This window comes from Crocuta crocuta, unplaced genomic scaffold, assembly GCF_008692635.1.
Source record: "Crocuta crocuta isolate KB4526 unplaced genomic scaffold, BGI_CrCroc_1.0 scaffold13, whole genome shotgun sequence".
NCBI lineage: Eukaryota > Metazoa > Chordata > Mammalia > Carnivora > Hyaenidae > Crocuta > Crocuta crocuta.
In genome coordinates, this window is record NW_027530007.1 from 5,213,327 (window position 1) to 5,228,942 (window position 15,616).

Genomic DNA, 15,616 nt, shown 5'->3' on the forward strand with positions numbered 1-15,616 from the left:
CCTCCCAGACGCCTTCCCTCCCCTCCCCGCACCCTGCGCACCTCCCTCTGGGAATCCCTCTGGGACTCAGCTGGCCTCACGCTGCCCTAGGCCTGCGGGTTTATAGCTGCAGCCACCCCTCTCCCCTGGCGTCACGCTGAGTCCCCAGGACCTCCCCCGGGATGGCTGAGGGCCCCCCCCCCCGGGTCTCCCGGCGTCCCCCTGCAGTGGCGGCCGGGCCANCTCGCAGGCTCTCCGCCTCATCTCTCAGCCTGTCCTTTGGGCTCCACCTTCAGAACATACCAGAGTGTGAGCTCTCACCTCCTCCACGGGCTCCGCCTGCTCCCCATTTCCAGGGAAATGGCCTCTCGCCTGGTCTCCCGACTTCCCTGAACCCCTTCTTTTCTCAGTGCTGCAGCCTCGCCGGTCCTGTTAGACCCGAGTGCAGTCGGGCCGGGCCCTCTGCAGACCCTGTGGTGGCTCCATCTCACTCCCAGGAGACGCCACGACTTTGTATTCATGCCGCTTCTGTCCTCATGGGGCCTCCAGGAGGGCCCTCCCTGTGCCTCCCTGGGCCCCTTATCCCCCCTCCTGCCTTGCTGCCCCGCCCCTCACAGCCCCAGGACACCTGGGCCCCTTCCCCCCAACTCCCTCTGCACCCCCCACCCTGTGTAAGGTAGGCCCCACCCCCCACCTGCTGTCTGTTCACACACACTCACCACCCCTTCTGGAGCGCAGGCTCCCAGGGTGGGGACTTGGCGTGACCTCTTCACGGCTGAGAGCAGGACCTGGGGCAGAGCAGACCTGCAAGGCGCAGAACGAACTGGAAACAACGAAGGGGCCCCGTGCGGGAAGGAGGGCCGCAGCACGGAGGTAGAGGCGGCCGCACAGGAGGGCGTGGGAGGGGGTGAGAGGCCCAGGGTCGCTGCAGAGCACGACGCAGATGCCGCCACCCAAAGCGTCAGGAGACGGCACTCGTACCTGCCACACGTACATCTGGCACCCAAGGGGCCACGCGTGGCTACCGGGGGTCCCAAGGCTGGGGGACCGCACGGCTTAGCTGGGACCTTCGGGAGAAGGCAGCGGGAGGGAGGCGGGGTGCACCGGCGGGGGAAGCAGGTGGCCCCAGCAGAGGACGTCTGGGAGACAGGGTGCAGGAGAAGGCCTCCCGCCCAGATGCTCTTATTTGCTTGGTTTCCGCACGGCGGTTGGGAAATAGCAGTGTTTGCACCTGTGGGAGGAATTGATTTCGCTGCAAAATCCAGAATAAGGCACAGATGCTCCTTTCCAGTCTTGTGGCCTCATTTAACTGGAGCCCCTGCTGCGTGGTAGACGGTGCGTGGAGCCCTTGGCTGGGGAGGAGGGAGAAGACGGGAGTGAGGCACGTTTCTGACCTCTGGGGACCTGGCCTCCTGGGGGCCCGAGGTGAGCACGCACATGCTGCTTTGGGGTCTCGTTTCGTCACCATGCGGCCAACACTTGCGCCGGCGCTGGCTGCCTTCCTCCCCGTTCTCACTTTCTAAGAATCTTTGTTCTTGCAAAAGGCGTTCTCTGCAGCCCTGGGGAGCAGCTTCGTGTCCAGGAAGGCATCCCTGGGAAGTGGGGCAGGAAACCCCAGGGCTGGGACCCCAGGTGCTGCCCCCGCCCTCCAGAGCTGGCGGTGGTGAGGACCCCGCTGACGCCTGTCTCGGGAACGGGCCTACTTCAGCCCGGGGGACGCGTGTGGCTGACCGGCACACGTGTCTCTTCTTCCGGAAATGTGGAGCGTTTTGCTTGAGAAACCTGGACAGCCGTACAGCGCAGAATGGTCCCTCTGCAAGGGCCCTGGGATCTTTGTCTTCGGTGCCAGATTAATGAGCTTTCGCTTCATATTTAGCTGCATCGTTAGGGGCACAGATGTCCCCCAACAGTGTCCTTCCTGTTGAGGATCATGGGCGCAGAATCCTTTAATATCCCCCTTCACCCTGACTTGGGTCTTTGCTTTGAGGAAGCTGGTGCTTGGCCTTAAGAGACGCGACCTTGCCCTGCATGGACCCCAGGGCTCAGCCCGCACTTCCCGAAGTGGGGGGCACCGGGGAGGTCTCTGTGCAGGACCGCCACCTCATCCCGTCTCCCTTGGCTGTCGGGGCAGGAGTGCGCCTGCCCTACTTTCCCCACTGCCTTTCAGAACAAGGAAGTATCGATCCTCAAACAGCAGTAGGCACATTCGCTTGTGACCTTCTCGAGTTCCCAGACACCAAGGGTGAGGGGTAAAAGCATGGCCGGGTGGCCCTTTCTCCTGGCTCCCTGAGTCCATGATGCTCCCGGGCTGTGCCGGAGCCTCTGCCAGAGTTCCCGCTTTTGACGTTTTGACATCAGAAACTCGTCTTTACTACCCTGTGTGTTACTTGCCAAAAATAATCCTTATTAATTACCTCGTTGAATAGTCCCCTGCTCATGGCCCTGGTTCTCAGAGACGCCCACAGGGACACTGGGAACCTGGGAGAGAGAAGCCAGACCTTCTCGGGAGGCTGTCACTCCGCCGGCTCTCAGAATAACCCTTTGCCATTCCTGGGGGGTTGGGCTAGTAAAAATAGAATGAACTTACTATTGTTTTCTTAATATAGGAGGCTGGCACCCACGCTCTGTCAGTTGGGATTAAATATAGAAACGAGGGCATCTCAGATCGCCACCCACAGCGTGGGCAGTGGCTCTGGGCGCCGAGCGGCTCATGGCTGCTCTGGGTTTGTAGGCACGCGTGCCCCAGCCCGCCGGTCGGGCCCGGGAAAATAAATTTAAGCCTCTATTTTTAAGCCAGCCAACACGCTGCTGATACTTGAAAAACCCTTGAGCAAGTTAAATGTTAGATTCAAAAATATCTCCGGCACCCGGTGTTTATCTGTGTGTTGGTGGCCACGCAGGTCGCGTTTTCTGCCTCCCCAGGATTCCTGCGGTGGATGCAGAGTCCAAGGGCAGTACATGTGCAGTTTTGGGTAACGGGGACAGCCCACGACAGACTGATTTGCCAGAGTGATTGTCCCGTCACCGGGAGCCCCCGTTGTACCCAAGTGGGAAGAGACATTGACAAGGTTTTCCAGTGGGACCCTGGACAGAGGCACTTTGGGAGGCTCGAGTACTTGATATTTTAAGTGTCGAAGAGTGAACGGGACGTGGTGACAGTGTTGAGGACGGCCGGTGGCTTTGGCTTCTCTGAGCAGCCAGTGGGCCCAGTACCAAAGTTAGGGGGGCACCGGTCACAAACCGGTCAGGGAGGTTTCCACTGGGTGTGGGGGAGGGTGTTTTTAACCAAGTTTACTTTCCTCAGTGGACACATGGCTTGTGATCTGTTGTGTCTTCTGTCATAGATACTTACTGAGTTGTGTGGAAACGGGCCTCACCAGCATGTCAGGACGTGATGAGGCCTTCGGTGATCTTATCTCTGCCTGGGCCACTGTACCTCATCATTTTGCCTTAGCAGCGGGTAACGAGAAAGTGTCAGAACCAGCCCCACGCAGTGCTGTGTCCAGGGCTGCCCCCAACCAGGAAGAGGGAACAGGAGCTTGAAATCAGCATCTTAGGACAATCGAGTGGACACCGGAAGTCCCTCAACACGTGGCTCCCCAAAGGACCACAGCATCCTTGCCTCACTTGGGAGCAGACGAAATATGCGTTCGTAAGGACGCAGACCCCAGGGGCCAGGAGGAGGCCTGTCGCCTCTGGCAGACGTTTCGGCCTCCATCTCTGATGTCACACTTCCCATGGTCACCGCGGGCACCGGGAGGGCTCCGTCTTCAAGGCCACACATGAGCTGTGGACAGAGCTTTCCCACGTAGCGGGCCCCAAAGTCTGCTCTGCTGTCCCTTCCCGTCGAGCCGGCCGTGGCCTCCCAGGGAGACACAGGTTGATGGACGTGGGCCGAGCTGGTCCAGGTGACAGCCTTCCTGGGGCTTGGACCCCGCCAGCCCCCTGGGCTGTCCCCTGTGGAGCAGACCTGGGTCTCGCGTGTGGGGACCGCTGCCCCTATGAGTCCCTGCTCCCGGTACCTGGGATCAAGCCCCAATTTGGGGTACAGTCTCCTAAGAGACACGCACACTGCCACAATGCTGCCCCCTCTCCGGGTCCTAGGATCTGTGGATGCAGTCCACGAGTGGCCTTGGCCATAAAATGCCAGCGTTCTGTGTGAGGTTTGCTGCTGCCCCAGCTCAGATTTGTAGGCTGGCTGTTAGCAGACACAGCAGGTAGCTCTGAGGACCCGCCTTACTGACGGGTCCCCCGGCACACCTGGCTCTGGACGGAACACGCAGGCCCTTCTGGCCTCGTCAGTGAGTGATTGTGAACCAGACACGGGCCCTACGGCTTGCTACTGGAGCGGCGTCCTCGGGTTGAATGTGATCCATAGCTGGCGAGCCTTCATTCGTTTATTCATTTGTTCATTCATTCATTCATTCAGTGCAACCCTTTCCTGAATTCTCTATGCCAGGTTCCGAATTGGGCAGGGACACAGTCCGGCATGCCCTCACCCGGTGCTGGCNTGCCTTACTGACGGGTCCCCCGGCACACCTGGCTCTGGACGGAACGCAGGCCCTTCTGGCCTCGTCAGTGAGTGATTGTGAACCAGACACGGGCCCTACGGCTTGCTACTGGAGCGGCGTCCTCGGGTTGAATGTGATCCATAGCTGGCGAGCCTTCATTCGTTTATTCATTTGTTCATTCATTCATTCATTCAGTGCAACCCTTTCCTGAATTCTCTATGCCAGGTTCCGAATTGGGCAGGGACACAGTCCGGCATGCCCTCACCCGGTGCTGGCCTCCAAGTCACACGTGATACGGGTGGTCTGGGGTGCAGCTCGGGGGCTGGCAGTGGCATCCAGCAGCAGGAGGTCACCCAGCTGCTCCAGTCTTTCCCCAGAGTCTGTCCCAGGCTCGGAGCCTATCCTGGTCACCACACGCTCAGATCCTACAATGCTTTTAATCACCACGAAGCAGCTCGTGGAGTCTCAACCTGCATTTTGGATACATGGGCCAAAGCCCAGTTTGAAGGAGCTGATTATGCCCTCTGTCCATTTATTCTTCCATTCTTAACGGCTTCTGCTCCTCCGGACCTATCAGCAGGGAGGTCGTCGTGGGGACTTCCTGCGTTCCGGACACTGCTTCCAATTCAGACTCTGCCTTCCCTGCCTTCTTAACGCCCTCCCCACCCCCCAGATCCCGACATTGAGGACAACTGCTTGGTGGCTCACGGCTGGCAGCTCTGGCTTTGAGACCTTCCACACCCACACACGCTAATTTTACTGCCACCCCCCCCCCACCTGTCACCGTGATCCCACACTCTCTTCGTACCCCGCCTCCGTTAGGGATTCCACTCGAACCTCCAGATCCTGGATCGAGCAGCAGCGCAGCGTGGCCTCTGGCACCCGTGATCGGGGGCAGGTCCCCCATCTACCCCGCGCGAGTGCTGTGCCTTTGGACACAGGCCCCTCTGTGCCTCCAGTTCCTGCTTCGAAAGACGGAGGCAGATAACGTGCCTACCTCACAGGGCCGCCGTATTCATTCAGTCCTGCATTCATTCACTCACTCATTCATTCATTCCTGCATTCAGTATTTACAGAGCCTACCAGGGAGCAACATAAGTGCTCTCCCTCCAGGGCCGACCCAGCCCGCAGGACTGCGCGTGCCTGAGCGGTGGCTCTTGCCACTGCCACCGTCGCTTCTCTACTTCGTTCCCGCAGCCCGTGCCACACTTCCGTGTCCCCCCCTCCGTTTTCTCTTGAAAAATCCTCCCTGTCCCTGGCTTGTCAGGAGGACCCTGATGGAGGCTCCATCTGAGAAAAGGACAGCCACACATAATACACGTTCTGTCACAAACATCTGAGATCTTCTAGTTAAAATGCCCCAGATGCCTCCCNTTGAGAGACACAGAGAGACAGAGCACGAGCAGGGAAGGGGCAGAGAGAGAGGGAGACACAGAATCCAAAGAGGCTCCAGGCTCCGAGCTGTCAGCACAGAGCTGGACGTGGGCTCAAACATGGACCACGAGATGATGACCTGAGCCAAAGTCAGAGGCTTAACCGACTGAGCCCCCCAGGCGCCCCCAGAATCCTCCCTCTTCATCCTTCTTGGGTCCAACTCTTCCGAGAAACCAGATGGTCATTTTCTGAATATAAATCTGTGCCGGTGCCGTGGTGTTTCATGGCGGACCCAGCCTCTCTCAACGCTGCTTGCGCAAGGAAGTTTACTTGTCATACTGACAGTAGATCTATGAAAAAATGCCTTCTGAATTCAAAACCAGCGGGCAGGGGCCCCTTGTCCAGCGGTCGGAACAGCTCAGTTCCTTATGAGGCAAATCAACCCAGGAGAACTCAGCCTGTGGTCTCTCCCTCTGTGAAACTGAACGCACATGCACACACGTGTGCACTCCTGCACACACATTCTGCCATGTGTGCATATTCTCACATGTGCGTATATGTACGTTCCCACACATGCCTGCACATGAGTGCACCCTCCCGCACACTCATGCACCCCCTGAAGCCACGCAGTGTCAGGAGGTGGGCCCCGGGCCTCAGGCCTGCTTCTGTGACCTCTGTGGTTCGCACACGTACATGGTGTGATTCTCTGTCGCTCACACTCCCCCCTCTCCCCTGAGCAAAGTATGTGATTCTCACTCCGCGTGTTTCCTGGCGTTCTGAGACATTTCACTCCTCTTTCCTTTTCATTTATCTTCCAAAGCTCTGGTCTCTTACAGAGTCTCCCGTTAAGCGGGTGTGGAGTGTCACAGACCGTCACTGGCCTGCTCTGGCGGGCAGCTCCGGGCCCGTCCCGCGGGCGCAGGCTGGCGCCTCCTGTACTTGCAGCAGCTGGACCCGGGACTCAGAGGGCCACCCGCCCGCCCAGGGTCCCCAGCCCGGCAGGGGGGATGGGGCGGTCGGGCCCGGGCCGTCGGAACCGCTGTGAGGTAGGGCCGTGCTCACACCGCAGTGTGGGTCCCCCAGAGGCCCAGGGACCCCCAGGGGTGCAGGCCCTGCTGACAAGCTCGACTTCCCTGGGTGCTGTGTTGTGCTTTCCCTCCTCAGAGGGCTGGGCGGGGGGCGCCTGGGCTTCGCCGAGGCCCCTGGGGGGGGTTCCATAGGGCCTCGTGGTGGGCTTACAGGAGGCGCCTGTGTCATTTCCAGCACCACCTTCGCCCACCGGAGGCTCCTTGCAAAGCAAAGTGTGACCCTTTGTCTCAGACCTTTGAGCTGAGCTGTTTGAGGGCCAGAGGCTCCCCGGCCTCGCCGAAGCCCCCAGCCTCAGTCGCCTGGAGATAAAACCCGGTGCCCGCAATTCTTTCCTCTCAGAAAAGCAGTTTCCCCAGCATTCTGTCTGCAGTCTTTGGAATCGGACCGATGTGTGTCTGAGCCTCTGTTGTTAATTTGAAAAATGGGGCTCCCGACCCCTTCCTGCTTGAATTAACCCGATCGATGTGCCAATATCTCTGAAAGCGCCTTGGAAATGGCAGGCCTCAGCTAAGTGTCTGCTCCTCAGGGTCGTTTGTTCGCCATCACGTAGGAGTATCTTCTTTTAAAGAATCCCGGTAAGGGGCGCCTGGGTGGCTCAGTCGGTTAGGCGTCCGACTTTGGCTCAGGTCGTGATCTCACGGTTCATGGGTTTGAGCCCCGCATCAGGCTCTGTGCTGACACCTCAGAGCCTGGAGCTGCTTCAGATTCTGTATCTCCTTCTCTCTCTGACCCTCCCCTGCTCACTCTGTCTCTCTCTCTCTCTCTCTCTCTCTCTCTCAGAAATAAATAAAACATTTTTTAAAAATGAAGACAGCAGGGCCTTCTGTGAGCCGCTTTTCTTGTTTATTTTATATAACAGCTTTATTGAAATAATTCAGATGGCATACAACTCTGCTGTTAAAAATCATTGATTTTCAGCATATTCCCAGCTACACAACCACACCACAAACAGTTCTAGAACCTTCTCATCACCCCAGAGAGAAGCTGCATACTCATTAGCAGCCACTCCCCACCTCCCTGTGACCCACCAGCCCCACGCCAGTGTTAATGTGCCTTCTGCCTCTGTGGATTTGCCCATTTGGGGCCTTTCTTGTAGAGGGAATCCTACAATTTCTGGTCTTCCGTGATGGCGTCTTCCCTTGGCATCGTGCTTTCAAGGCGCCTCTGTGATGTAGCGCGGGTCCGTGCTTGTTTACTTTTCTCGCTGGGTAATCCATCTTATGAATGTGCCACATTTTCTCCATCCCATCATCAGCTGATGTGCATTTGGGCTGTTGTGAGTAACGCCATCACGGGGCCCGGGTACAAGGTTTTGTGAGAACGTCAGTCCTTAGTCCTCTGGGGTGCATACCTGGGAGTGGAATTGCCGTGTCGTTTGGTAAAAGGTTCAGCCTTTTAAGAAACTCCCGACTATTTCCAAAGCAGCTATGCTCGTTCATCCCCGCCAGCGATGCGTGAGGGTCCTGATTTCTCCACGTTCTCACTTGTCAGCTGACTTTGGGTGCGGCCATCCAGGTGGATTTTGTAACAAAACCTTCCCGAAGGAATAGGTATCTGTAGAGGGTAGGGAACGGGCTGTCATTTTGTCAGCGGCCTAGGCCATCCGCTGTGGTGATTTTCAAGAGCTCCCAGGGAAGCCAGGTTTATATCATGAGCTCAACACGCCCCGATCACGCACCCCCATGCCCAGCGCTGGTCGCGGCCGCGGCCCCTGCCCCTGCGTAGCCGGAGGGCTTTGTCTTTTACGACTTGTTCCCAGGGTGGAGAGCAGCCTCCCCGTGTCTAATCTGCCACATGGCCATTCTCCATGCAGGTGTCACCATGAAGCTCATGGACGAGGTGGCTGGGATCGTGGCGGCACGTCACTGCAAGACCAACATCGTCACTGCTTCCGTGGATGCCATCAACTTCCATGACAAGATCAGAAAAGGTAACGGGGACTCTGCCGACAGAGAGAAGGCGGGTGGTCTTTGGCTGTCTGGCTGCCTTTGCCGGTTTGCTTTTGGTTCGTGCCTCGTGTCACCCGCACCCTGGCGTCCGCCCATTTGCCATGAGGGGCAGGAAGCCAGGGTCTTGTGCTCTGTTGTTATTGGTGCATCTGTGAGGCTGGGATTGGCTCGCTTGACTGTTCAGTCTCATAAGACTTATAACTCTTGTTTGGGCCTTTACCCTCCTGAAAAGCACTGTGAACCCATCCTCTGAAAGTGCTCCATGAACAGAGCCCTCGGAACATGTCATGCGCACAGTCCAATGACTATTGTCACCAGAGTGTACCCCGCCGTGCACGTTCCCTCCGGGGGAGGACTAACCCTTGACGTAGGTAGTGGCAGGATCGTGCGGAGAAGCCCAGCGACCACGGTCCCGGCCCGGCCGCACACCCCGGGGCAGCGCTGGGCTTCGTTCTGTCCCCAGTCCCAGTGACGCAGCCGCCACCCACGCGGCACTTGCCGTCTCCCTGTGCATTTGCCACCACGGGAGACGGCCGCTGCTGCAGCTGTGACATGGCCGTCCCCTCCCAGGATGCGGTGATTCCCGTATGTGTTGTGTCTTCCGAGGGGAGGCCCTGGGCCCCAGAAATGAGGCGCTTGGCCACGGGGCTGCAAGAGCTCGACATTGATTCTGGATCAGCACTGCTGTGACAGCGGCCTCCCTGGGAAAGCTGTCGGGTCAGACCAGTCCCCAGCTGGGGCGGTGATGATGCGGGAGAAAGGCACACCTCCCGGCGAGCAGAGCAGTGCTGGTCCGAGCCCCTCCCTGGTGCCCCTGAGGCCTTATCGACCCTAGAAGGCCCCAGGCCGGCACCGCCCCTGAGCTCCATCCTGGAGAACACGGCCGGCGAGGGAGCGCCCAAAGACCGGGGCAGCCGGGTGCTGGAATCGGAAGGGTGGGGGGCTGCCTGCCGGCAGCAGGCCAAGCACACCCCGGTTGGTGTGGGTGTTTTGAGGGTGAGGAACAGGCCTGTGGCGCCGCTCCCTCTGCTCCGCAGAATCCCTTCCTGACTGGTAGGTGTTTGCCACAGAGACCCGGCGTCCTGTTAGGATTCGCCCCAGACGAGCAGCCTCATCTGGCCCATCTTGGCTCGTCCTCTGTGGGCCGCGGGTGCTGTGTGCAGCGGCAGCACGAATGTTTGGGAAAGGAAGAATCCGTGCCTCCCTTTTTCTCGAACTCCTCCCTGGAAGAAAAATCCCTGCGATCAGAACCTCATTGTTCAATCCAGCTTCAAGATCCGCGGTGGGAGACACACTCACAGGCCGTGACCTTGCTCTGCTCAGTGTCTCCTGAGTGTCCTGTGCGAGCCGCCTCTAGGAAGAGACAGACTTTCCCGGAGAATCCGCGGGCTTGCTCAGCGCCTGCGCGCTCGGCTCTGGGAAAGCCAACAGAGAATGAAAGCTGGACCCCCACCCCCACCTCTCCCAGCCCCTTATCCGACCAGAGTTAACTTTGGGGGAAGGAGAATGGTTGGCTTCTGGTCCGTAGGAATTACTAATTTTCAGGGAAGACCGTGAACTCTGCTTGGAGCAGGACACGCCTTCCAGGACTCACGAAGCAACTGCTGGGGCAGCGTGTGTGGAACTACCTTGACCTGCATTTTTCATTTCTAAAAAGTGACTCTTTTGTTTTTTCAATTTTTTTAATGTCTTTATTTTGAGAGACAGAGATAGAGAGCGAGTGGGGGAGGGGAAGAGAGGGGGGAGACCCAGAATCCGAAGCAAGCTCCCAGCTCTGAGCTGTCAGCACCAAGCCCGATGCGGGGCTCGAACTCACGAACTGGGATATCATGACCTGAGCCAAAGTCGGACACTTAACCAACTGAGCCACCCAGGAGCCCCTTTCTTTTTCTTTTTTTTCCCTAAAAAGTCACTCTTATGCCAAAACAGAGAAGAGGGTTTTCATTTTCTGGTTTCCAGCAGGACATTGTCCCCTGGACTGGTCTCCTCCAGCCAGCAGAGTGAGGGGTGGGCTGCGTGGGCTTGCCTGGCCGCGCCCTCAGTGCTGAGCCCCCACGGTCCCCGGCCCAGGATCCTGGCTGGTGTCCCGGCCCTGCCCCGGGGCCCGTGCCGCCACAGGGAGCAGGGAGGTCACTGATCACATATCTCGTTCGTTTGTGCATCAGGGGTTGCGGCCCAGCCAGCAGTGATGGTGTCTGCTCTGTTTCTATGCCAGTGTCCCCCCGCCCCCCCCGCCCCGGGGCTGTTAGCCTCTGTCACACCTTATCTGTTGTTTTCTGGAGGTATGTCCCTGGGTTCCTCTGTGGGACAGCCCGCAGCGGCTTCGGGGGCAGGGTCTCCGTCCTGGCAGCTCAGGGCCCACACCTACCGTGGAGACGGAACGGGCACACGTGTTCAGTTCCAGGGGGCCAGGGTCCCTGCAGGCGCGGCTCCTGCCCTCCCATATCCCTTGCTCCTTTCTGGGGACGCACAGTGCCAGGCTGGGCCGACCCTGCTGGCTGTAGGCAATCAGGGGCACCAGGAGCTCGCTGAGGGGCATGGAGACTGAGCTTCCCTCTCGTTCTGCTTTGATTTTCTGATGCAAAGCTGCTGAGATCCCATTAAGCCCAAACCTGCGGGGCTCTGGTGCGGCCTCCACGCTGCCGCTGTGCTGTCCGCCATCCAGCGTCCCCTCCGCTCTGCCAGGAAGGGGCCGGGCCCGCCCGCAGGGTGGGGCCCAGCACTCAGCACCTCGGACAGGGCAGGAGGAGCTCAGTGCTCTGCATGATGCGTCTGGGTCCCGGGGCTGTACCACAAGGGACCACAGACTGGGGCCTGCAAACAGCAGACATCTGCTCTCTCACAGTCTGGAGGCCCAAGTCCCCAATCCAGGTGTGGGCAGGGCCTCTCTGGAAGGCCTAGGGGAGGACCCTTTCTACCTCTGGTGGCTCCTGGCTGGTGGCCACATCACTGCACCCTCTGCCTCCACCATCCCGTGGCCTCTCTCTTCTGTCTGTTCTTCTCTTCTAAGGACTCTCGTCTTAGGATTTTGGGCTCCCCCAGATAATCCAGGAGGGTTTCATCCTGAGAGCCTTGACCCGGGAGCATCTGCAAAGACCCTTATTTTCCAGTAAAGTCACATTCTGAGGTTCTGAATGGACTTACCTCTTGGGGAGCCACTGTTCAGCCCAGTACAAATGCTTTCTCTCTCAACAGCTTGATTCTTAGTAGATGCGAGCTTGCTTTCTCTTTCACAAAATCATGAAGTGGGGAAAATCTGTGCCCCAAGTGACCCCTTTCGCCACCTGGATGTGAGTCCTTCCCTCATGGGAGCCAGTGGGAAAGTCAGCACCCACCCCAGACGAGGGGTGGCTCTGGGGTACAGAAGGGAGGGCCCTCGTTTTTGAGAAAGACAGTCATACATCCAGGGCCAGGGGACAGCCCGGGGACCTGGGTCCTGAGAGCAGCCCCCCCAGAACAGAATTGAGAGGCCCTACGCGTCTCCGGCATGGGGGCTCCAATGAGGGACCAGTCACTTTCCCGTGCGTGGCAGAAGACAGGTCAGCCCCAAGACGTGTAGAAATGACAAAATGGCAGCACACTATAGCACAGAACGTGGGGCTGCCCTTCTCGCTGGGCACAGAACTAACTCATCCTGGGTTGAGTGTACAATGTGATCACATAAGCACTATTTTTTTTTAAGTTTATTTTAGTTATTTTGAGAGGGAGAGTGCAACAGGGAAGAGGCAGAGAGAGGGAAAGGGAGTCTGAAGCAGGCTCTGTGACATCAGCGCAGAGCCTGACACGGGCCTCGACTTCAGGTACCGTGAGATCATCACTTGAGCCAAAACTAAGAGTTGGACACTTAACCGCCTGAGCCACCCAGGTGCCCCAAGGACTATTTTTTAGTAATGAAATTTTCACAGAAAAGGCACATGGAGGCCACTGAGCCGGTGGACCCCCCGGGGCTGTGGTCACAGTGTGGCAGGTGTCACAGCCAGCACCTGGCCCCTGGGGCCATGCCACAAAACGTCTCTGAGACCCACAGCCCCGGAGGATGCGCTGTAAGAGGCTGCTCCTCCTGGGAGGGGTGACCCCCACCCTTGGAAGGCTGGTCTGGTGCAGTGGAGAAAAGCCCAGAAATGTAGACATGTTGCCAGGCACACATGCCGCCTGTCTGTGCGCTCCCTGTGGCTGCTGTGTGGCTGACCACAGAATTGGTGTCTTAGAAGCTTCACACACTCCCTTACGGTGCTGGAGGTCAGGCGACTAAAAGTGGCCCGTGGGCAGCGCTGTTGCCTTGCCTTCTCCAGCCCCGAAGCCTCCGCGTCTGTCACCACCTCTTCCTCTCGCCTCTGCGGCCTGCTGCCTTCCTCTGAGGGGGACCCTGCTGGGCCCTGTGGGGTCGACCAGACATCACTCGGGGCCAGTGAAGCCTAAAAACCAGAACTTACTTTTATAGGGTCACCTGCTCCATTGCTGGGTTTTTTGTTTTTGTTTTTAAGTTGAGATGTTAAAATGCCAAGGCAGCTGTTAAGGAAGTAAAAGAGGAACGTCGTTCCCGTTGATTCCGTGGTCTGGGAAGCCCGGGGCAGGAGTTGTGTCGTGGAGAAGCCATCTCCCCAGACTCTTGGGTAGGAAGTGAGGGATCTTCTAGAAAATGCTTTGGGCTGCAAAGCAGTTATGTAAGAGATGCCAAAGTTACTTCAACATGTCCATGCTTTTCTGAGAAAGCTCACTGTCGCTGCTCTTTTTGGAGCTTAAACACTGAGCTGTTCTTGCCGTTTGAAGTGCTTGGCAGCCCAGCGGCTGCAGGAGGAGCAGCTCGTGTTACTGTTTTCTTCTCCAGACCCCCGCTGTGTGGCCCTGGGGGCAGGGCGGGGCCATTCCAGGCCACTCCAGGCGGCGCAGCCCTGATCCTGGAACAGAGAGGCTGGGGGTCGGAAGGGTGATTTACGCCTCGCTCGGAGGGGCATAGGCTGTGCCTGTCCCGTGGCCCAGGAACCGCACTTATCCCCTGTTTTCCGATCTGGCAGCTGCCCGCCGCTGAAGGTCTAGTCTGTTCCGGAGCCAGGAGGGCAGGCTGGACGGCCGGCTCCAGGCAGGGCCGAGCGCAGGCATCACCTCGGCGTTACTGAGCTTCCCTCCCGGACAGTCCCATGAAGCGCTGTTCACCTTTGACGCTCCCTCGGCCGCCCGAGTGGCCGCTGGCCCATGCAGCTGTGTGGGAACCTCCTGGCTTTCTCCAGCCTCTTGAAAACACAGCTGAGTCTCCTCGCTGTCAGGGGAGGCCGGTCCCTGGCATCAGCCTTGGCCTGGGGCCCCTTTCCCACTGAACGGAGACAGAGGCAGGCACCTCAGCCTCTTCCTGCCTCCAGCTGCCAGTGGGCTCTGCCTGGGGAGGCTTTGCCTGGGGTGGGGGGGCCACCAGGGCCATGACAGTGGCTGGACACATGGCTGGACACACGCGTCTATTTGCATCCTGGAGGGAAGCAAAATGGAAATTGGTTGCACCTGCCACATTGCCAGTGCTCAGTAGCCACGTGTGGCCGGTGGCCACTGCATCAGACAGAGCAGAGCGAGGACATCCCACCATCACAGAAAGTTCTGGGCAGCTCTGGTCTCTGGACCTTCTGGACTCAGTCCCCAGTGTCTGACATTCTAGGAGGGATTTCCGTCACTCTCCATAGTCACCTAGACTGTCAGCCCACAGCCGGGGCCCCACGATCGCGAGGCTCGTCGCAGTGCTGGCACCAAGCCTCCCGGGAGGTCGCCCAGGGTCCCAGGGAGCTCAGCACGCCATCCGCAGGGACACCCGCCCAGACCTCGGGGCCTCCTTCTCGGTGGTCCTCAGGGGGCACCACTTTCTTCTTGGAACTTCAAGAGGAATTTCACGTAAGCTCCAGCCTCACTTAGAGATCTCGCCGCGGGCTGCACCGCCAGAGAGACGGCCAAACGTACACAACAGGACAGTCGACAGTCGCGTCCTTTCATTTTTGGCTATAGATGCCTTTTAGCAAAATAACTGTCAGGTATTTACTTCCCGGGCCCTGGATGCGACAGCGAACTGACTGCCACACGCTGCCGCCGACCTTCCTTCCCGTTGGAAGCCCACCGGGCCTGCGGCCGTGTGTCTGCTGGGACCCTGGCCCCACTGCCTTCGGGATTCATTTGGTTTTCCTGGGAACTTCATGCACGTTTCTGGATTCTTTGTATTGTCATAGAATCCTGCTTCAGACACACAAGTGTCACATTAGGTGGAAGAAACGTATGATAAAACCATTCCAGAATAATGTTCTCTGAGCTTTGTAACGTATCACGCTCCTGACTTTATAGTCACTAACAGTGTAGCGCTGGTGTCAGTAGCGGCCCCAAAACTGGATTTTGCGTGTAAATCACCCAGTGTAGCGTCTGCATATGTACCTGTACGTGTTTTCTGTGGCTGCTGTGACAACTTACCAAGATGGTCGGAACAACCCAAATCCCACTGTCTCCCAATTCTGGAGGGTCTGGCCCCGTCTCTGGGCTGACGCCAAGGTGTCGGCAGGGGGCAGGGCCGTTCCTACCCGAGACTCTGGGGTAGCATCTGTTTCTCGCCCGTTCACCTTCCAGAGGCCACCTGCCTTCCATGGCCCGTGGCCCCTCCACCGTCTCCACAGTCAGCAGGGTGACATTCCTCTGAGCCTCCCTCCTGCCTCCTCATCTGCCTAGGACGACCCTCGTGAGGACAGCGCC

The 15,616-nt window shown here is 58.4% G+C and overlaps 1 protein-coding gene across 2 annotated transcripts in view; it reads left to right on the top strand.

Annotated features, from left to right (window-relative positions):
- ACOT7 (acyl-CoA thioesterase 7) overlaps window positions 1-15,616 on the top strand; it is an 86,138-nt gene that overhangs the window by 50,300 nt on the left and 20,222 nt on the right. For both annotated transcript variants that reach the window (XM_077763879.1, XM_077763878.1), the window contains exon 7: window positions 8,767-8,883. In XM_077763879.1, the coding sequence (XP_077620005.1) occupies window positions 8,767-8,883 (117 nt within the window). The remainder of the gene's footprint in view (window positions 1-8,766; window positions 8,884-15,616) is intronic.